This window comes from Acomys russatus, chromosome 6, assembly GCF_903995435.1.
Source record: "Acomys russatus chromosome 6, mAcoRus1.1, whole genome shotgun sequence".
NCBI classification, from domain to species: Eukaryota; Metazoa; Chordata; class Mammalia; order Rodentia; family Muridae; genus Acomys; species Acomys russatus.
In genome coordinates, this window is record NC_067142.1 from 52993128 (window position 1) to 53019715 (window position 26588).

General features: G+C 43.8%; 1 protein-coding gene across 4 annotated transcripts in view; it reads left to right on the forward strand.

The window, feature by feature from the left end:
- The first annotated feature begins 413 nt into the window (after positions 1–413).
- Abl2 (ABL proto-oncogene 2, non-receptor tyrosine kinase) overlaps positions 414–26588 on the forward strand; it is an 85961-nt gene continuing 59786 nt past the window's right edge. For 2 of the 4 annotated variants that reach the window (XM_051147627.1, XM_051147631.1), the window contains exon 1: positions 650–806. In XM_051147627.1, coding sequence (XP_051003584.1) covers positions 650–806 — 157 coding nt within the window. Of the gene's footprint in view, positions 606–649; positions 807–1137; positions 1163–26588 lie in introns of those variants that run through there. The other 2 variants (XM_051147633.1, XM_051147629.1) reach the window with 2 other exon arrangements.

Below are 26588 nucleotides of genomic sequence, written 5' to 3' on the forward strand. Positions count from 1 at the left end.
CCCGGGGATTCAGGAGCCTCAGCTGTTTGCAGTAGAGCTGTGCACGTGGTGGGTTCTCAGCCTCCTCTGACTTGACAGGTGGAGGTGGGACAGGAAAGGCTGGGCGCCCACACTGCCCCACCTGAGGTAGTGTGAGGAGCCGAACGGGGGTGAACGTCGGCACCGGCAGGTTCAGACCCGGAGGCCGGGTGCGGTGAAGCACTCGAGGGACACCCCACCCCCGGGGAGACTCCCCTTCACCCCCAAAAGCTTCCGTGGACCGGTGGGCCCGGGTCTCCACCCAGCGGGGCGCGGCAGGGGGCGGGGCCATATGGAGCTCCGCCCTCCGAGTAGCGGAGGTGCTTGGGCGAGAGGGGGGCGGGAGACGCTCTGTCCCACGCTCGCCCGGAGCTCGGTGGTTTAAAGATGGCGGCGGCGGCTGGGGCGCGGAGCCGCCGGAGAGGGAGGGAGAAGGAGAGTCTGTGAGTCGCTGGGAAGCAGCGCGGCCGCTGCTGTGAGGAAGTCCGCGTGCGGAGCCGCCGGTGACTCGGCCCGGGGGGGCCTGGGCTTGGGCCGGAGAGGCTGGAACGGCTCCAGGAGCTCCGAGGCCGGAGCTGAGGAGGAATGTGAGCAGGGGTCGGCGGGGGCGCGGGAGTACGCGAGCGGCGGGATGGGGCAGCAGGTGGGCCGCGTCGGGGAGGCGCCGGGGCTCCAGCAGCCGCAGCCGCGCGGGATCCGGGGCAGCAGCGCAGCCAGGCCCTCGGGCCGCAGGCGGGACCCGGCGGGGCGTACCGCAGACACCGGCTTCAATGTCTTCACCCAGCACGGTGAGTGTGTCCGGAGCCGACGGAGGGTGGGTGTGAGGGAGGCCGGGGGTGGGGTGGGGTCGGGGCGAGGTGCGAGGCGGACGGGCAGTCCCCCGGGGGGCGAGGGCTGGAGGGGTGCCCGCGAGTGGGGGCGGAATCGGCTGCCATCTGGGCCAGTCACGGGAGGCGAGGCACACCCCTCCCCCCGCCCGGCTCAGCTCTTCCAGCCTGGCTGGCAGCGTCTGGGGGCGGCGGCGGAGAGAAGGGGGGCAACGGGGGTCTTGGGGACCCTGGCTGGACCGTCTGCTGTCCTGGGACAGGACGGAGCGACTGTGGAACAGAGGATGTTATCCCTAGGGACAGAAGGATGAAGGCAGGTAGGAGCTCAGTCAGGTTCAGGAGGTGGGAGGATAAACCGGTTATTAACGACGGGAACGAGTCGTGCCCCGAGGAACCGGGAAATAGGTACTGAATCTTAAGAGATCGTGGAATATTCGGTGTTTTATTAATCAGGCAGTGAGCAGTGTCAGAATGGTGAACTGTGGACCCCTTTTAGTATCTCTTTACTTTCAACAGTGAATTTTCTCCAAACTAAAAATGAAGAGCTTTGACGGACCACTCTGTTCTGCGAAGCTGAGTAGGATTCACAGGATTCTGAGATGGCCGGCAGAGCTGTAGATAGGTGGGCATGGATAGGGCTTCCGTGTGGATATGGATATCAGTTTTTCTTTGAGCCGCATGTGTGTGTGCATAGGTGCTCCTCGTAGTCGGTCACATATTTTTCAGAAGAGCTATTTTTAAACTTGAAAATTACACTTATTTTGTATGTGTGCACACATATATGCAGAGGTCGGAAGACAACTTGGGGAAATCACTTCTTTCCTTACCCATGTGGGTTCCAGATACTGAAGACTTGGAGGCAGGTGCCTAAACTCTTGATAAATGCAAATTTTGAGCATATGCTTTGTTAATTTGTGTGCCTTTATTAATGATGCACATGAGCTACTGTTCTAGTAATGTAATTAACAAACAGAAAAAGAGTATAAGAAAGGGTGCAGTGGGAAAAATTAAGTATAGAGTGCGGTGAATCAGCGACAGAGTGCACATAGCATAACTGAGGCCTGAGTTCAAGCTCCAGCAGCAGTTAAAGAAAGAAAGAAAGAATGGATGAATGAGTATTAATTTCTTCCCCCGAAGCCAAGTGGATTCTTTTGTTCTTCTGTAGTGGTGTTCACCATTTTTGAGAGTGCTGTTCTAGAGGAGGGCAGAATCGAGACAAGAGGTGGAAGACCCATAAGATAGCCTAAGACCTGAGGGGCTGGTGAGATAGATGTGGCTTTCATCGAAAGGACTGGCTAGTAGAAATTGCGTGAGAGGTGGCAAACTAGAGTTTCACTGATAATACATATAAAAGCAAAGTAAAGGGTAAACAGTGTACCACCCCACATAGCTTGGGGGAAGGGCAGGAGACTGTAAACTCGTCAGGAGAAAGGGGTTTCAAAGGAAATGATGATGGCTGGTAGCATGTACAGAGATGATCCCAGAGATGGGTTAGCTATTGGGTGAAGTGTGGCCAGCTTTGCATTTGGACTTCTGAATAAGTGGAGCTGTTTCCATTTAAAAAAAAATTCTTTTTAAAAACAACTAAAATGAATTTTTGTGCATATGGGTGTTTTGCTGCGTGTATGTATGTATATATACCTGATGCCATCGAGGCAAGAAGGCAGTCATCAAGTCTCCTCCTGGAACTAGACAATTGTGAGCTGCCATATGGGTGCTGGTAATTGAACCCAGGTCCTGAGAAAGAGCAGTAGTTAAGAGCACCCTTGCACATTTTATGAGTTCAGGGTGGGCTAAGTATGATAGTGCACAACTTTAATATCAGGACCTGGGAGGCAGAGGCAGATGGATCTCTTTGAGTTCAAGGATAGCTTGGTCTTTCCTGTTTTCATCAATGTTATTCTTATTATTAAAAATGAGGATGACAGCACTGAGGGAGGCAGAGACAGGTTTATCACTGAGTTCGAGGCCAGCCTGGTCTACAAATCCCAGAATACCTAAGGCTACACAGAGAATCCCTGTCTTGAAAAACAAAACAAAACAAAACAGCGTATCAAAGTTAACATTCAAGGTTTTGAACCTGGATAACTGGGATAATAATTATTTTATTGGCAAGGTTAAAAACTAAAAGCTGATGGATAGGATGTGAAAATGATAGCCAAAGACTAGAACGAAAAGAATTAATACATACTAGAAGAAATAAAGGTAAAGTAAGTATCCTTTGAGTTTTGGTGGAGGGTGGTCCTGGGAGTTAAACTGAGGGCCTTCTACAAGCTAGATACGTTCTTACCACTGAGCCGATGTAGCTAGCACAAGGAAGAACTTTTTGATTTAATTAATGTACCTATTTAATTCAGAACTTACATGCTTCTAACAATAGTAACCCATGAAGAGTAGCCTGGCCTGCCTCGGGAGGCTGGGGTTAGTGATGTGAAGACATTTGCTTGTGCTTAAGGAGAGAAAAGTGGATGCTGCTAAGGGTTAGGGAACTTGTTCAGTGGTCAGGCACTTGCTTAGCACATCAAAAGCCCTGCCTTTAACCCCCTGTAGTGTTTTTAAAAACAGACAAACACACACCTGAGGCTTAGCTGCTCTGTGAGTATGAGGCCAGCCTGGTCTACATAGCAAGAACAAATTTGTCACTCTAGGTTATGGAACTAGCATATATCACTCTCTGAGCCCTGGGAAGCTGCGACAGATGGACTGCTGAGGTTAGCTTGGGGTATAGGGCTGTGTGGCAAGGCCTTGTCTCAAAGAACTGGAACGAACACACACACACACACACACACACACACACTTACTTATGCATGCACACGCACACTAAAAATAAAGTGTGACAGGTACCAGGTACTTGTTTACTTGTAGATTTAAATTTTAAAAATTATTATTATTGTCTGTATATTTGTATGAGCAGTGTGTATGCATGTGCATTTGAATGCAGGAGTGCATGGAAGTCAGAGAGCAGTTTTTGGCAGTTCTCTCCTTTCTGTCGTGGGTTCTTGGAGTTGAACTCACGTCATCAAGGCTTGCACAGCAATTGCTTTTGCTTGCTGAACTGTCTGACTAGTTCTACATACAGGTTTTAATGTAAGTTTGATCCTATATATATCTTAGAAAAGTTTATATGAGCCCATGTTTTTTTCCCTTTAGCCAAGAGTGGCATTTTAAAAAACTGTTTATAATATCAGTAAGTAGGTACAATAACTCACTTTGCCAGAATGTTTTTAGAAATGTAACTAGAATGAATGAACTAGCAGTCCGTTTTTTGGTATGAAAGAATGAGGTGCTATATGGCTTGTCAGTTTTTAGTTGAGCTTTGTTGGTGAGCTGATGTTTTGGGCTAGTCACCTAGGGTTGAGTGCATACTTGTCCTTTTTGTTGTTTGTTTTGAGATAAACTCTTCCTGCCTTAGCCTCCCTAGTGCTTGCCTAGTTGCTTACTCTGCGTTTAGTATCTGGCATACCTTTTAACAGTTAAAAGATTTCGAGTCAGCATTGCTTCCTTATCTACTTTCTGAAAATCATATTAAAATTTAACCACAAATTATAAGGTTTTGAATAATAATTTTTCCTTAAGCTCACTATTTTAAATCATTGGAGTTTTCACTTTTGTATCTGTGGGGCATTTTTAAGTCTTTACAGGGTAAGTTGTGGACACCCCAAACTGAAGTGACATTCCAGGAAGATAGTATGATTTGCTGCAGCGAGCACACCCCTAGAGTGAAGTGATACTTCAGGAAGATACTGTGATCTGCTGTAGCATCCAGTTACTACATTTTTGTTCATTGAAATGGTCTCTGTGTAGCTTCGGCTGGTATTGTTTATTTCAGACAGAATCTGTAGCCCAGGTTGGCCTGGAACTTGATAACCGAGGATGGCCTTGAATTACCTGTTCTCCTGTCTCCACTTCCCAAATGTTGAGATTACAGATGTACGCCCCCATGTGGGGCTTGTAGGCTGTTTTGAACTTTCTAGTGTACCTCCACCTCTAAAGTGCTGGACTTGTAGAACTATCATGTCTGGCAATGGTCACTAATTGTTATGATAATTAAACTTTTGTTGTTCCTTACTCAATACCACAAGCTGGCAAGAAATTTACCACGTAGGCCAGAAAAGTATGTATGTATGTATGTATGCATGTATGTATCTATCTATCTATCTATCTAGGCACAGTGGAATATGCCTGTAATTCCAGCACTCAGGTGGCTGAGACAGGAGGATTGAAAGTCGTGAATATAAAATCCGTACTACCCAGGCCCTCTATTAGTCATGGGTGACACTGGGTAGATGATTCAGAGCTCCTGAACAGAAGGGACAGCTGAGAGCTCACTTTTCTATCCACAGCCATCAGGCAGAGAGAGCATATTAGGAACGGCTCTAGACTTTTGAATTCTCAAATAAGGTGGAGAAAGATTGAGAAAGACATCCTCATGTCAGTGTCTGGCCTCCACCTGGCCCCTTGTGAGTGAACTCACCCTCCTACACATGCCTGTAACACACACACACACACACACACGGACACACGGACACATTGAAAAAGAAGACAAGAACAAACTGAACTGTAGGTAGCTGTTTTTTTCCTTGACATCAAGATATCCGCATATGGAAGGTCATCTGATAGGATTTTTGTCTTGAAAATAAACATAAATACATGGAGGAGAGGCATCATCTCATAACAGAATATATAGGTGTAGTACTGCAGCGACCTTGTAGAGTTTGTATTAACTGCCTAAAGTGTTCTCTCTAGTTTATTACTACACCATGAACGTTCTAAGAACCATTTTATTTCCAGGCCTGTGCTGCAGGAGATTTTTAGCTGCAGAGTGCTAGCCCAGAGCATTTTCTCTCTTTCTGTGTTATGTCTAGACTATATTTACTAATTATACATGTTAATGACTCTTAAGAGAATTTTTAGGTATAATTTAGACAAATGCTTTCCAAAAACTTGCTGCTGAGATAGCTATTAATGAACATCTTCATTTCAGAGGTTAGGGGATACTACCCTGGCCTTTGCCTCCAGCTAAGAGATCCCCTTGTCCCTCTGAGTGCTGGAATTAAGGGAAAGCACCACCATACCCAGCAAAAAGATTGATTCGTATCATTTTAAATTATGTGTGCGTCCGTGTGTGGTTGTGTGCACGTTAGTGCAGGTGTCTGTAGAGACCAGAGGCTTTGGCTCCCCTGAGCTGGAGCTGCAGGTACTATGGGTCATCTGGTGGAAGCCAAACTCAGGTATTCTTCAGGAGCAGCGTCTGCCCCTGAGCACCTAGCTGTTTCTCTAGCCGTACCACCAGTCTTCACATCTCGTATTTTCAAATGTTAAAGTCTTTTGCTTGTGAAAGTGAGATGTTTTGTGCAACAATCTTTTTGTTATTAATCACTGCCTTTTTGGGTTGCATGTATACTCTGAGGCTATCATACAAATTGGAACATTGTTTCTGTATTGCTTTCAGTCAAATTTCCAACCAAATAAAAGCATGGATGAATACACATTTAATATAGCAGTCTCCCAGATTTAGTCTGGATTCCTTAAGGAAACAGCTACACTGGGCTCGCGGTTCATTGTGTGAGTGTGAGGTGAGTCTCTGGCTTCTCCTGCCAGTGTTAAGTGTTGATCAGTGTAACAGTACTCAGCAGGCTCAGACCATTTGTGTTCCCTGGTCTGCTGTCCTAGAGGCCCAGAAGTCTTTCAGTGGCTGTGGTCAAGGTCAAAGGTATGCTCTGTAGCTTAATAGATAGTGTATACTTATATTTTTGTAATCTACTCTTTCCTCTATGCCCTCTATGCTAATTATAAAAAAACTAATAAAAAATATAAAACACTACTGAGATAAAACCCAAAATTGCCACTTAGTATTTTGTGGTTCCAGATAATTATGGAGAAAATATTCTTTGAAAACTAACAAATATTGTTTAGAATACCCATCTGTTCTTTATTTTAAAAAGGTTGATGCCTGAGACTTTGTGTTGTAGTAGTTCTTCCATTGATTTGAAGAGTGCATTAATGCACAAAGATAACTAAATGTAGAACACAAATGCACCACGGAGGAGTTGATGCAGTGATCAGTGAGTAGCTGGGCATGGTGGCACACGCCCTAGTCCCCGCTTAGGAAGGGACAGGCCAAGTAGGGCGTCATGGTGAGCTCCAGGTGCCAGGGCTATGTACAGAGACCCTGTCTTGTTCGTTTGTTTGTTTTGTTTTGTTTTTTTGGTTTTTCGAGACAGGGTTTCTCTGTGTAGCCTTGACCGTCCTGGACTCACCATGTAGACCAAGCTGGCCTTGAACTCACAGCGATCTGCCTGCCTCTGTCTCCCGAGTGCTAGGATTAAGGGTGTGTGCCACCACTGCCCAGCAAGAGACCTTGTCTTTAAAAAAAGAAGTTTAAGGTTTATTTTAAGAAACATTAGTTTTATGTATATGGGTATTTTGACTGCCTGTCTGTGCACTACATGTGTGCAGTGCCTGCAGTGGCCAGAAGGGGGCACTGTAGTGACAGACAGGCGTGAGCCACCATTTGGGTGCTGGTAATTGAACTGATTCCTCTGGAAGAGCAACTGGTGCTTTTAACTACTGAACTATCTCTCCAGCCCAGATCTGTGGACACACAGTAGACAACTATCTAACCCCCTTTAATTAATGTTTTGTTTAGCATATAAACAAATGTGGTTTTTTTTTGTTTTTTGTTTTTTCGAGACAGGGTTTCTTTGTGTAGCCTTGGCTGTCCTGAACTCCCTTTGTAGACCAGGCTGGCTTCAAACTCACAGAGATCTGCTAGCCTCTGTCTCCTGAGTGCTGGGATTAAAGGATTGTGCCACCACGCCCGGCAAATGGTTTTTACCCTGACATTTTTTGCATATACATCTTCATTATGCAAATAGTTAATAGAAGAAAAGAAATAGAAAGGAAAGGACAAGATTGCTTCTAGGTACAGTAGAGGAGAAAGTTTATTAAGAGATGTAGGAGAGCATAGCCAGAGGCAGAGACATGTGAGAGAGTCCAGCCATGAGCCTGAGCTGGGCTATGTGGGGAGAAGGGTAGGAGGAAGAGGGAAGAGAAGGAGCCAGGTGCAGTGGCCAGGAGGCCAGAGGTACAAAAAGGGCAGGTAACCAGAATGTCTGGATTAATCGGGAAGAGCCTCTGGGGGAAGGGCAACTCAGACCCTAGGATGGAGAGTTCTGGGTGAGTGTGGGGGTATGCCAGCCATACCCTGTAACAGGTAGGGACTGAGGGATGCTGGGAGAACCGGGAGGCCAGGTCCACTTTGATATGTTAAACAGGCACCTCAGCCATTTGTCCTGGGTTTGGTATTTAACAATAGTGATACATGATATCTGTCATATTATAGTACATAGTTTATAGTCAGTGACAGTGCTTTGAACAAACCTGGGTGTTCTGTTTTTGTTTTTTGTTTTTGTTTTTGTTTTTTTAAAGATAGGCTTTCTCTGTGTAGCCTTGGCTGTCCTGAACGCACTTTGTAGACCAGGCTGGCCTCGAACTCACAGTGATCTGCCTGCCTCTGCCTCCGGAGTGCTGGGATGAAAGCTGTGTGCCACCACTGCCTGGCAACCTGGGTGTTCTTTGTAGTTGTTGGTGGGTTTAAAAAAGTACTTCAAATCTGCCTTTATCTTAATATGCTACCCCGCCTTAATTGCCTGATTTTTAGCTCAGGTGTGTTTTACTGTATTTATTTGTTTATTTGAAACAGCCTCACACAGTAGCCCTAGCTGGCCTGGAGCTCTTATGTAGTCCAGGGTGGCCTCGAACTCTAGCCAGCCTTTTTACTGTGGCTTCCAGAGTGAGCAGCCATGTTTAGCTTTTTAAGTCTTCAAGTAAAACTTTATGAAATTTAATCTATCATTTTGTTTCATTAATTTTTTTATTATGCTTTATAATTAGCACTGTTATTTACAAAAATTCTAATGCTATTATAGGTTTTGTTTTGTGTTTTCAAGATAGCCTTGGCTATCCTGTATTTGTTTTGTATACCAGGCTGGCCTTGGACTAACAGAGATCCACATGTCTCTGCCTCCTGAGTGCCGGGATTACAGACGTGCACCACTGCACTAGAGGGACGTTTGTTTTAAGGAGAAATCTTTACAGGTATCATTTTTGGAGTTCGATGTCTTTCAAGCTTGAAATATTTTGATTATTTCTCTATTTTCCATAGTTTTTGTCTTTTCTTATATCTTTATATTATAGATTAGTTTACATTGACGTCTTGAGAAATAGCTGTTGAGTTAGCAGATTTCATCAAATTCTTTGTTGCTTTGCTTGCACTCAGCCCTTCCTGCTCTGCAGAGTTGGTGCTTCTCTGCTTCAGCAGTTTCTCTGGGTGGTGTGCGTTGGCAGGGTGCTGTAGGTATAAGAAACAGAGGTCAGCTCATGCAGTCCATAGATAGCTCACTGGCCATGTAGAGACTCAAGGGCAGGAATGCAGCAAGGCCTGTCCAGAAACAGGAAGTGGACGGCTGCTAAAAACTCAGCCAGTATTTATTTTCTGTTTCTTGTTTGGCTTTTGTTTGCTCATTTTATTCTCCTTTCTAGTTGAGTTCATGTTACTCTTGCTATTGTTTACCCTTCTGCTCTGATGAGTTGTGCAGTCCATATAATGAATGTTCACTTCTTGGTCACAGTGCTGTTCCAGGACTGTCACTATGATCACAGAAGCTGTTAAAGGTTTTTAGCTTCTGTAATATTTTGAGCTAAATGATAAATTGTATTGGGGGCTAAATTTGTATTACAGGATGTAGCCTCCTTTTCTCTACTAAGTTATTGCCAGTAGTGCTCTGCTTCCTATTGCGACATCCAAAATGTGTCTAGGCATTACTTTTTAAACATTATTCATATATTTATTATGTTATTTATTTGTTTGTTTGTTTGTTGGTTTATTTTTAGGGCAAGTTTCTCTGTGTGGCCCTGCTTGGACTTCTCTCTGTAGACTAGGTTGGCCATGAACTCAGAGATTTGTCTGCCTTTGCCTCCCAAGTTCTAGGATTAAAGGTATTTACCCTCCCCACCTTGCCCCCAGACACAGGGTTTCTCTGTGTAGATATAGCTGTCCTGGATATGCTTTGTAGACCAGGCTGCCCTGGAACTCACTGTGATCAGCCTGCCTCTGCCTCCCAAGTTCTGCCACCACATCTTTCTTTCTTTGGTTTTTTTTTTTTTTGGTGTTTTGAGACAGGGTCTCCCTGTGTAGCCTTGGCTGTCCTGGACTTGCTTTGTAGACCAGGCTGGCCTTGAACTCACAGCGATCGGCCTGCCTCTGCCTCTGAGAGTGCTGGGATTACAGGCGTGCGCCACCACGCCTGGCTCATGCCACCATATCTTTTAAAAGTGTTTGGGAGACCAGTAGTCAGCCCACACTTATTACTTTTACTACACTGATTCATTGATTTGAGGGCATCGTAAGTACCACGATGCATGTGTGGAGACCAGAGGACAATAGTTCTTTTATTTCAGGTACTGAACCCAGTTGTAAGACTTGGCAGCAAGTGCCTTTACCTCCTAAGCCATCTCACCAGCCCTAATATGCCTTTTTATTACTTAAAATCTTTGACTAGGGGCTGGAGAGATGACTCAGAGGTTAAGAGCACCGACAGCTCTTCCAAAGGTCCCAGCAACCACGTGGTGGCTCACAACCATCTATAATGTGATATGATGCCCTCTTCTGGCCTTCAGGTATACATGTAGACAACTATATATATAAAATAATAAGTATTTTTTAAAATCTTTGGCTGGGCAGTGCAGTGGTGCACACCTGTAATCCCAGCACTTGGGAGGCAGAGGCAGGCGGATCACTGTGAGTTTGAGGCCAGCCTGGTCTACAAAGCGAGTCCAGGATAGCCAAGGCTACACAGAAAAACCCTGTCTCAAAAAACAAAAAACAAAACAAAACAAAAACAAAAACCAAAAAAAACAAAACAAAAACCAAGCCGGGCGTGGTGGCGCACGCCTTTAATCCTAGCACTTGGGAGGCAGAGGCAGGCGGATTGCTGTGAGTTCGAGGCCAGCCTGGTCTACAAAGTGAGTCCAGGACAGCCAAGGCTACACAGAGAGACCCTGTCTCAAAAAACCAAAACCAAACCAAACCAAACCAAAACAAAACCAAAAACAACAACAACAACAAAAACTTTTACTAGAGTTACAGAGCTTGTCACTTGCGTCATTTCTTTGAATTTCTGGATTTCTCCAAATTTCCCTCTGGTTTTCTCTTCTTTTCTTTCTTTTTAACATTTTTATTATTTATACAGTATTCTGCCTGCATGTATGCCTGCAGACCAGAAGAGGGCACCAGGTGTCATTATAGATGGTTGCTAGCCACCATGTGGTTGCTGGGAATTGAACTCAGGACCTTAGGAAGAACAGACAGTTAGTTCTTTTAACCTCTGGGCCATCTCTCCAGCCCTGGTTTGCTTTTCTTTTTCTTGAGAGCAAGTATATATATGAAGGTAATTGGTAGTTTTTAAGGAGAAATTTGTGATTTTGGTTCTTAGGTAGAGGTGTAAAGATTTAGAATGGGAAGACACCTGAAAAATAGTGATTTCAGTGAAGTTGGTTTGCTAACAGGCAGATGACGCTTGGCGAGTTGAAGAAGTTGACGCTGCCCCAGAGCCTGTGTGGAGGAAGGAAGTGCACGCACCCTCACTCCACTGTGTTCTTGACTGAAGTCTGTGTAACAAAAGACAGACCCGTACATCCTCTGGTTCTACACACAAGGATGTCTTCCTTAGATTGCTTCCTGCCATTGGCGTGTTCCCACACCCCCACCCTTTAGATAGACTCTTCCTATAGCCCAGGCCAGCCTAGAACTCAGCATGCAGCTGAGAGTGACCTTGAACTTCTGGTCCTCCTCACCAGTTTGTGCAGCTGCATGGGCTGTGGTAGGTGGAGACACCGGGCTCTTAGCGTCTGCAGCTACTCCACCAGCTGAGCTGCAGTCCCAGCCCCCAGCAACCTGATCTTAATTTTTTTTTTATTTTTCAGTAGTCTGTTGTACCCACTTTTCCCTTATGTTTCAAAAGCATAATACAGAAGCGGGGAGCTGTAGTGTATCTTTTATTAACAGTTAACAAATACAGTGGGTTAGTTCATTTGATACTAGTGTGTAGAAATTGTGCTGTAACCCTCTCTTGTTTTTAGACTTACTAAAAGTGTAGATCATTACTATCAGGAAATATATTTTTAAAAAACAGTTTGAAATAAAAATAGGTGATACAGACCTGTAATCCCCTCTGTTCTGGAGGCTTAAGCAGAAGAAACCAAAGTTTAAATCCTGTCTGGGCTACAGGGTGAGTCTCCAAGCAGCATGGATGCTGAGACTGGCCTGGGCTGAAGGTAGAGAGCTCTTGCCTAGTCCGTGTGAATCCTCACATCCAGTGCCCAGTGAGGGAGGGGGTGATGGTGGCACGCTGAGCAAAGTAACGTTCCTAACTTTAGGAACATTTTTTTTTTTTTAAACTTAAGATTCTTTTCATTGTTGTTTGCTTTTGCATGCATTTGTCTAGTTTTTGGTATGTGTGTGTGTGCATACATATGTATGCTCGCTAGCCAAGTAAGTGTTCTACCACTGGGCTAAGCCCCCAATTCCTCCACATTATTTTTGAGATGGCGTCTCTCACTAACCCTGGAGCTCATAGAGTTGACTAGACTTGCTGGACAGCATATCCCAGGGGTCCTTCTGTTTCTGCCTCCCAGTGCTCCATTACAGGTGTATGACATGCTCTGACATGTCACGTGGATGCTGGAGTCAGAACTCGGGTCTTCATGCTTGGCAAGCACTTGATTGGCTGAATGATCTCCCTGGCGCCTTTGTTTCTTTGAAACAGGGCATCATCTGTATACCCACAGCTGGCCTGAATTCCTAATTCTCCTGCCTCCCAAGTGTTGGGATTAGAGGCCTGTGTTTATACTTTATTCTTGAGGCTTTTGTGTTTTCTTTGTGAATCCTTGCAATTACAGCATAGAGCTTTAAACTGTTTATTTTTAGACTTAGAGTCTCACTGTGTAGCCCTGGTTGTCCTGGGCTGGTCTCGAACTCACAGAGATCCACCTGTCTCTGCCTCCCAAGTGCTAGTATTAAAGGTATGCACCACCACAGCTGGCTGAAACTGTTTGTAATGCATGTTATTAATAGCACAGACTTTCTGTTAGACTTTGTGAGTTTAAGGTCCTCAAATAAATTAATGATTTTGCTTAAATATAAACAAGTTTAGAATCTTATGAGACCTTAGAAGTCATATGTTTGTAGGCAAGTTATTTTTTCTTTGTCTATTTTTCCTCATCAATAAAATAATAGTGTTGGAAGTATCTACCTGACAGAGTTGATGTGAGAATTAAATTACTGTTATGTGTAAAATTCCCGGAATGCATGGTGCATGGTAAGTACTCAGAAGGTGATGGTGTTAGTACTTAAAACTTTTGAAAAATTACATTTATTTTATTTGGGTGTGTATAGAAATGGGACCTTTCATATACTAGGCAAGTGTTCTACCTGAATTATATATAGTCCTAGTTTCCCAGTTTCTCCTCTGTTTGTTTTGTTTGTTTGTTTCATGGCAAGGTTTCTCTGTGTTGCCTTGGCTGTCCTGGAACTCTTTTTGTAGACCAGGCTGACTTTGAACTCACAGAGGTCTGCCTGCCTCTGCCTCCCTTAGTGCTGGGATTAAAGGCCTGCACCACTACCATCGGCTCTCTGTTGTTTTTGTTTGGTTTTGTTGAAGCACTGTCAGATAGCTCCAAATGCATTTCTAAAAACAGTCTGAAAATGTTAAGGCTAAGATGATTTTGAGATATTAACATAAGGTATCATATTTAGGTATATTCTGTGCCTTGGCTTCAAATTCCAGTGTTTCTGGATGTATGCCTAACCATAATAAATAAATACATATAAATAAATAAATATATATATATATATATAGCTTTAGTCTTATTACAAACCAATTTTCTTTTAAAAATTATTTAATTTTATTTTATGTGCGTAGGTGTGAGGCTGTCAAATCCCTTGGAACTGGAGTTACAGATGGTTGTGAGCTGCCACATGGGTGCTGGGAACTGAACCTGGGTCCTCTGGAAGAGCAGCCAGTGCTCTTAACCTCTGAGCCATCTCTCCAGCCCCACAAACTAACTTTCTGATAGGCTGTGTTTGTTCAGCACTTCACTTAGGTAGTCAGTTATTCCTCTTTTACAGAGAACCTGGGTACAGCACTTGGGAGGTAGAGCAGTTTAAGGTTTGTTATCCTTTGATACATAGTGAATTCCTGGCCATCCTTGGTTACAGGAGACCCTGCCTCCTCCCCAACCCTGTCTCAAAAGGGACAAAGCATATTTTAAAATGATCCTAAAAATACTTTTCTCATGTAGCTAGGCTAGAAAGAAATGGAGAGCTAGCGGAGCTAAGTATGGAGGTGCTGGGAAGAAACGTTTTAGGTGGTGTGCTCAGAATGATGGCACGTGGTGGGCAGGAGTCACTACCGCGGGGACTGGTGGAAACCCTGGAGCTGGCATGCTATGAGAAGTCGAGGCGTACCTGCTTTTCCCATTGTAGGCTGCAGGGTTTTGGTGTCTCCTTTGCTCTGTGCATCTATCTGTCTGGTGTACTTTCTCTCCAGCTGGCCTTCTCAGTTTTGGCTTGTCTGTAGTGTATAATGACTACTTGGCTCTTTTTTAGTATAACTCTTAGGATATTCTTTTGGCAATTATCCCTGCTGCAGAATGGCTGGTCTTTCTTGTAAGCTGTAGTGATTTATCTGTTGAAGGGTCAGTGCTTTCAGTTATCTGAATTCAGCAGGTGTAGCAGTCTCCCTGACTCTTCTCCCAGCTCTGTGAGTGTGGCAGCATGCATCAGTAGTTTCTTGTGTGTCTGGAGGTACGTTATATTTATACACATGCATATCTATATATGCATATATGTAGCCACTGGCCCCCTCTGCCTTATTAATTTGTAAAACCTTTGTATTTAGATACCTGTTGTGTTAGTAGATATATGTAAATGTGTGGGCACATGTGTGCCGGGCTGGTATGTGTGCAGGTTAGAGTATGGATGATTTGAGGGAGCAGATTCTCTCCTAAGTAGATTCTGGAGATCAAACACTGGTCATCAAGCTTGGTGGCGAGTGCCTTTCTCTTGCATCACCTCACTTGTGTTGTGCCCTCTTCTTCCCCCACTTTAGACCAGTTGAATAATATATACTGTTTTTTGACTTGTTCCCTACCCACCACCCTTAACTGGTGTTGGTTGATTCTTCCACATCAGTAAATATAGAACTTAGCAATTTATTAATATTGTACGCATGATGTGTGTGTCCAATACATGTGTGGAGTTGGTTGTCTTCTACCTTTATGCGATGTTCTAGTTTTCTTTCTGTTACGATGAAACACTAACCAAAACAACTTGGGGGAGGGAAAGGATGTTTGGTTTACAGGTCATTGTCCATGTCAGGGGAAGCCAGGACAAAAACTTGAGGTAGGAGGTGTAACAGGGACCATGGAGGAGTGCTGTTCTGGTTTGCTTGTAAGAAGTCTCATATTCAGCTCCCTTTTTATACAGTACAGACCCACCTGCTTAGGGATGGTTCCACCCATCCTGGGCTGGAGCCTCTTTGGTAAATTAGTAATTAAGAAGATGCCTCATGACATGCCCAGAGGCCAGTCCCATGGATTCACTTCCTCAGACTAAAGGTAACTGTGACTTAGGTTGCCAGAGTAGGGGCAGCAAGCGCCATGAGCTGCTGAGCCACTCTCTGGCTTTTTCTTTCCGGAGACAGGGTCTCTTACCATGCCTCAGGCTCACGCTGATCCTCCTACTTCAGCTGCTCAGTTGTGTGGGTCACCGCACTTGGCTGCTTTCTTAATGTATTTTTATAAAACTATGCTTTTCTTAGTTTAGTTCTTAACTTGGCTATCACACAAATAATTGAGACTCTTTTATATCTGTTTTTAAAGCTTTACAATACATTCTTGAGCAGTTTAAGTCTATTCTTAGCCCTCTGTTATTCCAACTCCATCTTTGCCAAAATCCCCTTGCTTTTTAGTTCTTTCTTTGCTCCAGCTGAATCTTCTTCGTCTCTCCTGCACCTCCGCCTCTGGCTGAATCCCCCAGCTCAATCCTCTACTTCCTCTTCTGATTCCTCCTTACCTGGCTGGCAGGAAGTCCAGCCCTATTTCCTCCCCTGCTCAGCGACTGGCTGTAAGCTGCTTTATTGCCATACAAGAGGACAGTTGGGGAGCAGGGTTTATACAACATCAAGACAGGAGATTCTCAGAACAAGGCTTGAGCCATCTCCTAAGCCTTTTTAGTTTTTTAATACTATATGTCATTTCACTGTATGTGTGAATTTTATAATTAGGTTGTGTATAGTGCTACAATGGAAAATGTGGAATATGTCACTTTAGACACCTACTGCAGCTCTGAATTAGCTTTATGGAATAGGATTTCCTGACAGAAAGGGTACAGGTATTTCAGTACAATCACAACTGAATACTTTTTATTATCATGTTGTGAATACAGTGAGTATCCTTATCTGAGATGCTTGCTGCTAGATAGATGTATCAGATTTGGGAGTTTTTAGGCTTTGCATAGGTTCTTCAGGTTGAAGATCCATAATCTAGAATTCTGAAATGGTCCAAAGTCTGAAACTTTGTTTGTTTGTTTGCTTGTTTGGCAATTTGGGTCATTTTGTATTTAGGAGCATTTTTGTGGAGTATTTCATAGTAAGCATGCATACCCTGTACACCATTCTGTGTGCTTCTGAGTCTAGTCTAGTCTTTCCGTTCTTGTTACATTGATCTGCCTGTTTAATTGTGCAGCAGGATCACAGTGCTTTAGTTACTGTACTTCTGCAATGTGCAGCACAGCGTGACTGTTAGGGTCTAGGAGAGCTGAGTTGCCTGCCCTCGACTCTTCATCCCTAGCGTTTCTTAGCTACGCATCCTTGTAAGTGCCGCTGATGTGCTGCTAGGTGCCCACGACATCTAATCCGTGCTGTTGCCTTGCACTTCAAATGAGTTACTTTATATAAAACGCTCAAGTCGTACTGCAGCTAGTGCTGTGTAAGCTAACACGTTCCTGCTTCTTCAGCAGAGCTAGCATGTATTCCTTCCTCTTGGGTTTGAGACTATTACTGTCTGTTCTTACTTATTTTTATATGTTACCATTATAAGCAGATGTTCCAATAAGAATAGAATGGGGACTGGAGAGATGGCTCAGTGGTTAGGGGCGTCGCCTGCTCTTCCAAAGGTCCTGAGTTCAATTCCCAGCAACCACATGGTGGCTCATAACCTTCTATAATGTGATCTGATGTCCTCTTCTAGTGTGCAGGTATACATGGAGGCAGAACCCTGAATAATAATAAATAAATAAATCTTTTAAAAAAAAAAAAGGAAGAATAGTATAGGTCATGAGTTAGTGCTCATAATCTGCCTCTCCTCTCTCACTGGTAGACTGACCTGCCAGAAGTTCAGGACTCACATGATTGTCCGCCATGGGCCAGTGAACAGGCATTGTGTGGGAGGTGAATTATGCCCATTATGCCTATTTTTTTCTCTGCCATCTAGAGATTCAAGCTGATAATCTTTATTCTAGAAACCTGGGTGTCACCATTATAGAGGCAGCGTGAGAAATTACTAGAAACTCTGAAACCATAAGGGACAATACATCACTTCCTCTTCGATTTCATTTGCAAAAACAAAATAATCTGGCTTCAATGTCAAAATGTGCATGTTTGTGTCTGTGTGTGTTTGTGTGTGTGTGTGTGTGTACTCGTGATTGAAGTACAGTGTGTATAAATGTGAAAGTGTCATAATGAAATATCTTTAAATTAGTAGACGCTAAAATAATAATAACGTCAAAGGTATAGGGAAGGTACAGTTTTGTTCAGTTCATGGGTAGGTAGCTGAAAATACTTAGTGCAAAGCTAAAAAGCCTGCCATTGTTTGGTCTGCTGACTTGGAAATACTTGGGTCACCCTTGTACATAACAATAACTCCTGCCCTTAGGGAGAAAACATGCTTCTGTCTAGTAGGCTCCGATCTGAAACTCTGGAAGATCTGAGTGCTGTTCGGGTGCTAATTGGGTTCAGAGGGGATCCCTTTTAGTCCAGGCAGCTATAGATGAAGCCCATGCTATCATTATTTTTTAGGTTCCTGAGTGGGTGATGAGAGTGGAATAGTGAAAGTAATACTTTTTAATTCTGGACTATATTACTAGATTTTTTTTTTTTTTTTCCAGTAGCAGGTAGTGGAAGAGAACCTCTCCTTGCTGGGGCTCTTACCAGTCGTTGTAAACTCTCTACTACTGAGCTGTATCTGTAGCCTGCAAAAGGTATTTTACTTTTTCTTGGTTTTTTGAGACCGGGTTTCTTTTGTGTAGTCTTGGCTATCCTGGATTCACTTTGTAGGCCAGGCTGGCCTTGAACTCAAAGAGATCCACCTGCCTCTGCCTCCCAAGTGCTGGGATTAAGGCATGTACCACCATGCCCAGGTAAGCTAGAGATCTGAAGTGAGGGAAAAAACATTTGTGACCTGTTTTGTGACAGAGCATTGCACTGTAGGCCTTGTATCTGAGCCTATTCTCCTGTTTCAGGCTCAGACTGTTGGGGTGACAGGCTTGATCTCTTCATAGAGCCCACCCCAAGTTTATATTCCCCACACTACTAATGCTAATACTTTTATTTAAAAAATGCTTGTTATTGCCGGGCGGTGGTAGCACATGTCTTTAATCCCAGCACTTGAGAGGCAAAGGCAGGTGGATCTCTGTGAGTTCGAGCCCAGCCTGGTCTACAAAGAGGGTTCCAGGACAGCCAGGGTTGTTACACAGAGAAACTCTGTCTCAAACAAACAAATAAACAAACAAATGAACAAAAACCACCATCAGCAAAAACGCTTATTTCTGTCCTCTTAGGTCATTAGGTCCTGCTCAGCAGTTTATTGAGGAACAGAACACAGCAGCAGCAGTGATGACAGAAGCAAAGTAGTGACCATTTCAGCAGCCACTCCCAGGGTGCGCTTCAGTGACTGACGAATGGGGGTCAGAGTTGCCTGACTGATAAAATAGCCAAAGCCTAGTCTAGTTGTCCCCCGTTGTTGTTATTATTACTATTATTATTACTATTGAGACCCAGGCTGGCTTTGATCTTGAACTTGCTGCATAACCAAAGATGACCCTGAAGTCCTGATGGTTCTGCCTCCATTTCCCAAGTGCCGGCGTTGTAAGTAGGTGCCACCATGTCTGACCTGGAGCTGTTACCCAGGTTGGCCTGGAACTTGTGGAGAGCCTCCTACGTCACTTCCCAAGTGCTGGGATTATGAACTTCATACCCAGATCTGATAGTTTAGTTCTGTCCCCTCTTTTAGATTTTGTGTATGTGTGCCCTTAGAGGCCAGGAGAACGTGTCAGTTCTCAGGAGTGGGACTTACGAGCAATTGTAAGCTGTCCAGCCTAATGCTGGGAGCTGAACTCAGGCCCTCAAATGTTCTTAACTTCTAAGACATCTTCCATGGTCTGATCTTACTTAAATGAAGTATCCATGTGATGTTAGTTTTCTTTCTTTCTTTCTTTCTTTCTTTCTTTCTTTCTTTCTTTCTTTGGGGGGGTCAAGATAGGGTTTCTCTGTTACACAGAGCCTTGGCTGTCCTGGACTTGCTCTGTACACCAGGCTGGCCTTGAACTCACAGAGATCCACCGGCCTCTGCCTCCCTGAGTGCTGGGATTACAGGTGTGTGCCATTGTACCCGGCTGATACTAGTTTTCTTATGTGACCCTTTGAACAGAACATAGTCTAAGTAAGACATTGTTAACTATTGAAAACATGTGGAGGAATACTGCAAGGTAATGTTCTATTCCTTAAAATGTTATGAGTTTGCCAAGCGTGGTGGCGCACACCTTTAATCCCAGCACTTGGGAGGTAGAGGCAGGCAGTTCTCTGAGTTCGAGGCCAGCCTGGTCTACTAAGAGAGACCAGGACACCCAGGGCTCTGTGTAACAGAGAAACCCTGTCTTGAAAAACAAAACAAAACAAAACAAACAAACAAACAAAAAGCTGGGCATGGTGGCGCACGCCTTTAATCCCAGCACTCAGGGAGGCAGAGGCAAGCGGATCTCTGTGAGTTCAAGGCCAGCCTGATTTACAAAGTGAGTCCAGGACAGCCAAGGCTACACAGAGAAACCCTATCTTGAAAAACAAAAAAACCAAAACAAAACAACCCCCCCCCAAAAAAAGAAAGTCATGAGTTTAATTTCTAGTCCTTGAAAATGTCATGAATTTAATTTCTTTCAAGAAGGAAGCGTGGGCTTCCTGTCTAGTTCTTAGGTGGTGATTTATGAAGGAATAGCACTCCCACAGTGTTAGTCCATAATTTGCCAATGTACATGTCAACCAGCAAGAAGTAGAAATCTGGAGATATAGCACACCTTTTCTCTTTAAGAAGTACAGTAGGTTATCTTTACTTTTTTGATGTAGATGATATTTACTAAATCAAATGATGTCTCCTAATGAGTGAAGATTAAATTTTTACCATCTTAAATTATTAAAGATTTCCTACTTCATTATAGATGGAGATTATTATAATTTCATAGTGTATCTAGTGCATTTGCAGTTTGTAAATTTTAAAATTGAGCATAAATAGATAAATTATGAAAATCTCAGTAAAGGAAATTGTAGTTTAAATGGAGGTAAAATGAGGGAACACCTCAGTTAGACACACACACACACACACACAAAAAAAAAGGGTCACATAATAGACTTGAGATATACAGCTTTAGAAAGAGCTGCTTGGGAGGTTGGCACTTTGCTCTCTGGGAGCTTGGGTCTTTGGAAGCTTCCCTCCTTTCTCAGGTCTGAAAAGAGTAACTCAGTCTGCTAAACCGTACAAAGTGGTTGATACTGGACAGCTCCATTCTTTTTCAGAATCTGAAATTTTGAATGAGAGGAGGCAGAGGCTTTTATGTTACCCCTCCAAGTAGATGTAGAGAGCTTGTCTTGGAGGCAGCATTTGAGCAACTGCCTCTCCACTAGCTGCGCCCTCAGCGGTGGTGGGGCTGCTTTTGGAAGAGTGCCTGCTTTCTTGTGGACTGTTAGTATGCCTGGAACCGCTGTTCATTGTGCTTTCTAGCCCTCCACCTGCCTGGTCAGACGCGATGCTAATAAGTCACAGTGTGACACAGTGTGTCTGAGTTCACCAAGTCTGCCTGAGTCAGGAAACCAGAGGTGCCGTGGGGACTCTGATACAGCAGTGGCTGCATAGTTATAACTGGAACTTACCCTGATTCTATAAAGCCTCTATATGCAAGTACCCAACGAATAGTTGCCACTTGTTTCTCCTTGTCACCAAATATGGTAGTAGGTAAAGTAAAGCTAAAAGTAAGTTCGGGGTCCACAGTGGGATGTGGGGACAAAAACAGAGCACACCCCACAAATACTCCCTTTGATTTGTGGATATGAAATTCCTTTTATAAAGGGTCAGTATTTGCCTTTTTCTTTTTGAGATAAGGTCCTGCATTGGCTAGGCTTCATTAGAGCTCACGTGGAAGCTAGGCTTGAGAGACAGAGTCAGGTAGATCTCTGTGAGTTCGAGGCTAGCCTGATCTATATAGTGAGTTCAGGATAGCCAAAGCTACATAGTGAGACCTTGTCTCCACACATAAATTAACAAAACAAAACAAACAAAAAACCTACAAGCTAGCCTTGTAAAACAAGCTAGCTTCAGACTCAGACAATTCTCCTGCTTCAGCTTCCTGAGTATTGGGTTACTAGACTGAGCTAGCATACCTGCCTTATGGATTCTGAGTCTCTTGGTGTTTTGCTAAGGTTCTGTAATTCATAGAAACACGAAGCTGTAGAAGGAGAAGTGGGAGCCTCTAAGTGACTCAGAGCACTAAAATGTAGAAGGTACTGAGTTATGAATGTGCTGGACATGGGTTGATACATGTGTGTTAACAAACTTCAGTGACTACTGAAGAGTATAGAAAGCTTGTAAGAACAGCCCAGACTCTAGTTGTTGGTATTTTGTTTTATATTCATTCTCAGCCTTTTTTCTTCCTTCCTTAATTAGAATGTATTAAACTCACCTAAAATGAATGAATAAATATGTATTGAACCAAGCAGGTACATTCTAGATGAAAATTCTTCTCCCTGGTGATTTAGATGTAGTATATCCAGTTAAGACTTTGCTGTAGGTCTGGAGAAATAGCTCAGTGGTTAAGATGGCTGCTCTTCCAGAGGACCTGGGTTCAAGTCCCAGCATCTACATGGCAGTTCACAACTGTCTGTAACTCCAGTTCAAGAGAGTTCCAGTTCCAGCACTCTCATACAGATATACATGCAGGCAAAACACCAATGCATATAAAATTAAAAGTAAGTTATTAAGGGGCTGGAGAGATGGCTCAGAGTTTAAGAGTACTGGCTGCTCTTCCAGAGGTCCTGAGTTCAATTCCCCTCAACCACATGGTGGCTCACAGCCATCTATAATGAGATCTGGTGCCCTCTTCTGGTGTACAGGTGTATTTGCAGAAGAATACTATACATAATAAACAAACAAACAAATCTTTAAAAAAAAAGTGTTCTTTGCAATTCTTTTAAAAAGTTATTTAAAAAAAAAAAAAAAAGATTTTACGGGCTGAAGAGATGGCTCAGAGGTTAAGAACACTGTCTGCTCTTCCAAAGGTCCTGAGTTCAATTCCCACAGACCACATGGTGGCTCACAACCATCTATAATGACATCTGGTGCCCTCTTCTGGCCTGCAGAGGTACATGCAAGCAGAACACTGTATAAATAATAAATAAATCTTTAAAAAAATACTTTACTATAGTAAGCTGGGCATAGAAGTGCACAACTTCAATTGTAGTACTTGGGAGGCAGGGGCAGGTGAGCTTTATGACTTTGTGGCCAGCCTGGTCTAACTTAAGGGAGTTCTATGCCAGCCTGGACTACATAGTGAGACCTTGTTTCAAAAACAAAGACTTCACTATAGAGCTGGAAGGCCTAGCATGTATAACATCCTTGGTTTGATCTGCAGCACAGAACGTGAAGAGTTTAGTGGGTGGGTGGATAGGATTCTGTGCAGTAGGTACATGTGTATGTAGGTGCTCACAGAAACCAGAAGAGGGTGTTGGATCCCTTGTGCTGGAATTAGAGGCAGCTGTGGGTTGCCTGTCTGCTGCAAGAGCAGCAAGTAGTGGTCTTACCGCCCTGCAGCGCTGTGGGAATGTTTTAAGAAGGCTGCTTGTCACATTGCCCAGTCTGCTCTTGTGCTCCCAAGCTCAAGTGATTCTCTCTCCCTCGGTCTCTACAGCGTGCTGGGCTTGCAGGCAGGACCACCATCCCAGGGAGACCCTCAGAACTCTAGTGGGCTTAGTTGGCTAGCTTTGAAATACATTTAGTTTTACTATCTCCTGGATCCTATTGTTGCTACTGAGAAAGTAATTGACTTCTTGAAGACAGCTGTCATTTCCATCTGGAGGCTTTATAAGTCTCTTTGTTTCTGGTGTCTTGCATTTTCACTGCAGTTTAGCTAGCTTTTTTATTATTTGTCCTGCTATTCTTTGTGCTTTCTGAAACAACAGCAGTATTAGAAAAGTCTGAGCAATTATATCCTCAAATATTGTCTTCTCATTTTGCTATTTGCCCTGGCCCACCGGGGTTCGACTAACGCTCGGGAGGAGAATTTTCCTGTATAGGGACAGAACACTAGACACGAAGAAGGGGGCAAGTCTGCATTCTGATCAAACCCTGTTTATTGAAAAAATTCACAGTTTATATAGGCACAGAGGCATGGGTATTTGCGTAAGCAAAGGTTGCTATGAATACCTAATTCTGGAATGCTCCAGCAGGTGTCTACCTTAACAGCTACTATAATCACAGAAGAGGGAGAAATTCCAGAGAGAAAGGGAAATTGTGAAAGACCTGGTTAGTCGGGAAAAAGTTCCCGGAACTGATGCTCGCAGGCAGCTGGCCTTTAATCTGGTTTTATCAGTAGTCTTACCGGAAAAGGAGTAGCTCGGGGGTCTAGAATGACCAGCCCCCCAATAAACCACAACAGGTGTCTAACTGCTGACCTACGACAAGGTCAGCTGGTTTCTGGTGAATGGCAAACGGCTGGAGAAATAGGAACCTAGGCTCTGACAAGATGGCTGAACACTGGCCATGTAGCCCGTCCCCTACAACTGTTTTCTCCTCCTGTTATCTTAGCATATCTTGGACTTTTTCTTTTGTCCTGTGTCACTTAACTTCTCTTCAGTTTGTGTGTATGTATTTTGTACTGCCATGCAATGTTTTATTTCTTCAAAGTTTCTTTTACTGGCCTGATCTACAGTTTAATCTATTGAACCTCCCATTTCAGTTACTATTTTTTTTTAAAGATTTATTATTTTTTTATTATTCATACAGTACTCTGCCTACCTACCAGAAGAGGGCCCACATCGAATTATAGATGGCTGTGACCCACCATGTGGTTGCTGGGAATTGAACTCAGGACCTTTGGAAGAACAGACAGTGCTCTTAACCTCTGAGCCATCTCTCCAGCCCTATTTTTCATTTCTTGACGTTTTTTTTTACTTAAAAAAAAAAAACTCTTTCATTTTGTTGTTGTAAAGTATTGTACAAATCACATAAAATGTATATTTAACAACTTTTAAGTACACAGATCATTGACTTTGAGTATATTTTGATTGGATGACACTACCATTTCTTTTCAGAACTCTTTTTTTTTGTTTTGTTTTCTGTTTTTTGTTTTTGAGACAGGGTCTCTCTGTGTAGCCTTGGCTGTCCTGGACTCGCTTTGTAGACCAGGCAGGCCTTGAACTCAAATCAATTCTCCTACCTCTGCCTGCCTGAGTGCTGGGATTAAAGATGTGCACCACCACGCCTGGCTCTCTGGAACTCTTTTTTGTTTTGTTTTTTGGAGACAGGGTTTTTCTGTGGAGCCCTGTGTGTCCAGCTTTCTGTATTGATCCGCCTGCCTCTGCCTCCCAAGTGCTGGGATTGAAGGTGTGAGCCGACATGCCCAGCTTCTCCAGACCTCTTTATCTTCCCAGACCAAGCTTGAATCTATTAAACATTACCTCATTTCCCCATCTCTCAAGCCCCTAGCAACCACTATTTTTCTTTCTGTCTCTATGAATTTGACTATTCACCAGGTGTCTTTTCAGATTTTTCTTGCTATGTTTTATTTATTCTGTGTATATGTGTATGTGTAGATGCCCACTTATACATGGCACACATGTGGAGGTAAGAGGACAGCCTGGAAGAGTTGGTTCTCTCCTTCCACCCTGTAAGACCCACGGGTTGAACTTGGGTTGTTAGGTTTGCTGGCAGTCACCTTTACCTGCTGAGCATCCCACCGGCCCTACAGAGATCTTATATTTAAGGCTGAATGGTACTTCATTATAAGCAGGTATCACATTCGGTTTGCCCAGCCTTCTGTCTATGGACCACTTGAGTTGATTTCACCTTTTGAGTTTCATGTAAATAATGCTCTTATGTATGTGAGGTACAAATACCTCTTTTTGTCTCTTTTCCCTGAGACGGCCTCTTCTTCCCAGTTAGGCTTGAACTCTATGTAGCTGAGAATGACCCTGAGCTCCTTATCCTCCTGTCTGCGTCTCCTAAGCACTGGGTTTAGAGGTGTGCACCACTATACCCAACTGCAGATGCCTCTAAGTACCTTTCAGTTTACTTGGCTTATATCCAGCTGTGAAATTGTTGGATCATATGGTAATTCTCTGTTTAAAGAACCACCATGGTGTTTTCTGTGGTGACTACACCATTTTACATTCCCACTGTGTGCTGGTATGGAAGGGAATGTGCCCCATTGATTCAGATGTCTGAACCTTTGGTCCCCAGGTGGTGGTGCTGTTTGGCAAAGCTTAGCCGGTACAGCCTTGTTGGAGGAAGTATGTCACTGGATGGTTTTAAGAGTTGAAAGAGTTCTTGTGGCTCAAGATGTGAGTTCTACCATGCCTGCTGCCTGACTCCCTGCCATGATGGTGTCATGTCCCATTGGACCTGTAGCCCAAGGAAATCTTTCCATATGTAAATTGGCCTGGTCATGGTGTTTATCCCAGCAACAGAAAAGTAACTGGTATAAACTGTAAGCCGGAATAGAGCTTTTTCTCCTCAAAGTGCTTTAGGTCAGACTGTTTTAGCACAAGAGAACGGAAACTGACACACTAATAAAGCACCATGACCAACATGACTTACGGAAGAAAGAGTTTATTTTGGCTTCCAGTTCCAGGGGGATTAGAGTCCCTCATGGCAGGGAGACCTGGCAGCAGGTGGCAGGAGCAGGAAGCTGGGATGTCACATTCTTAGCCACCAGCATGAAACAGAAAATGGAAGTGAGGCTATGAATGCTTCAGAGACCACTCCAATGGCACAACTTTCCGCAGCCACCAGCTGGGGACCAAGTGTTCAAACACAAGTGCCCGTGGGGGCCATGTCCTGTTCAGGCCACCGTACCTCCAACAGTAAGCATATAGAGACTTAATTTCTCCACATAGTCTTCCTATGCTTATACTTAAACAACAGCAACCGCGCCTCGTGCCTATGAGCGGTGTCTCAGTATGGCTTTGGTGTGCTTTTCTGATGACTAATGATGTTGACAGTTTGCATGCCTTTCTGGGGGGGAAATTTACAAGTGCTTTGCCTGGTTTTGGATCAAGCTGTTTGCTCTTTGTCCTTGAGTTGTTGGACCTGGATGCTGGTGTCCTTTTGTTTGCTTCACCATCATTCTTCCTCTTTCTTCAAGCA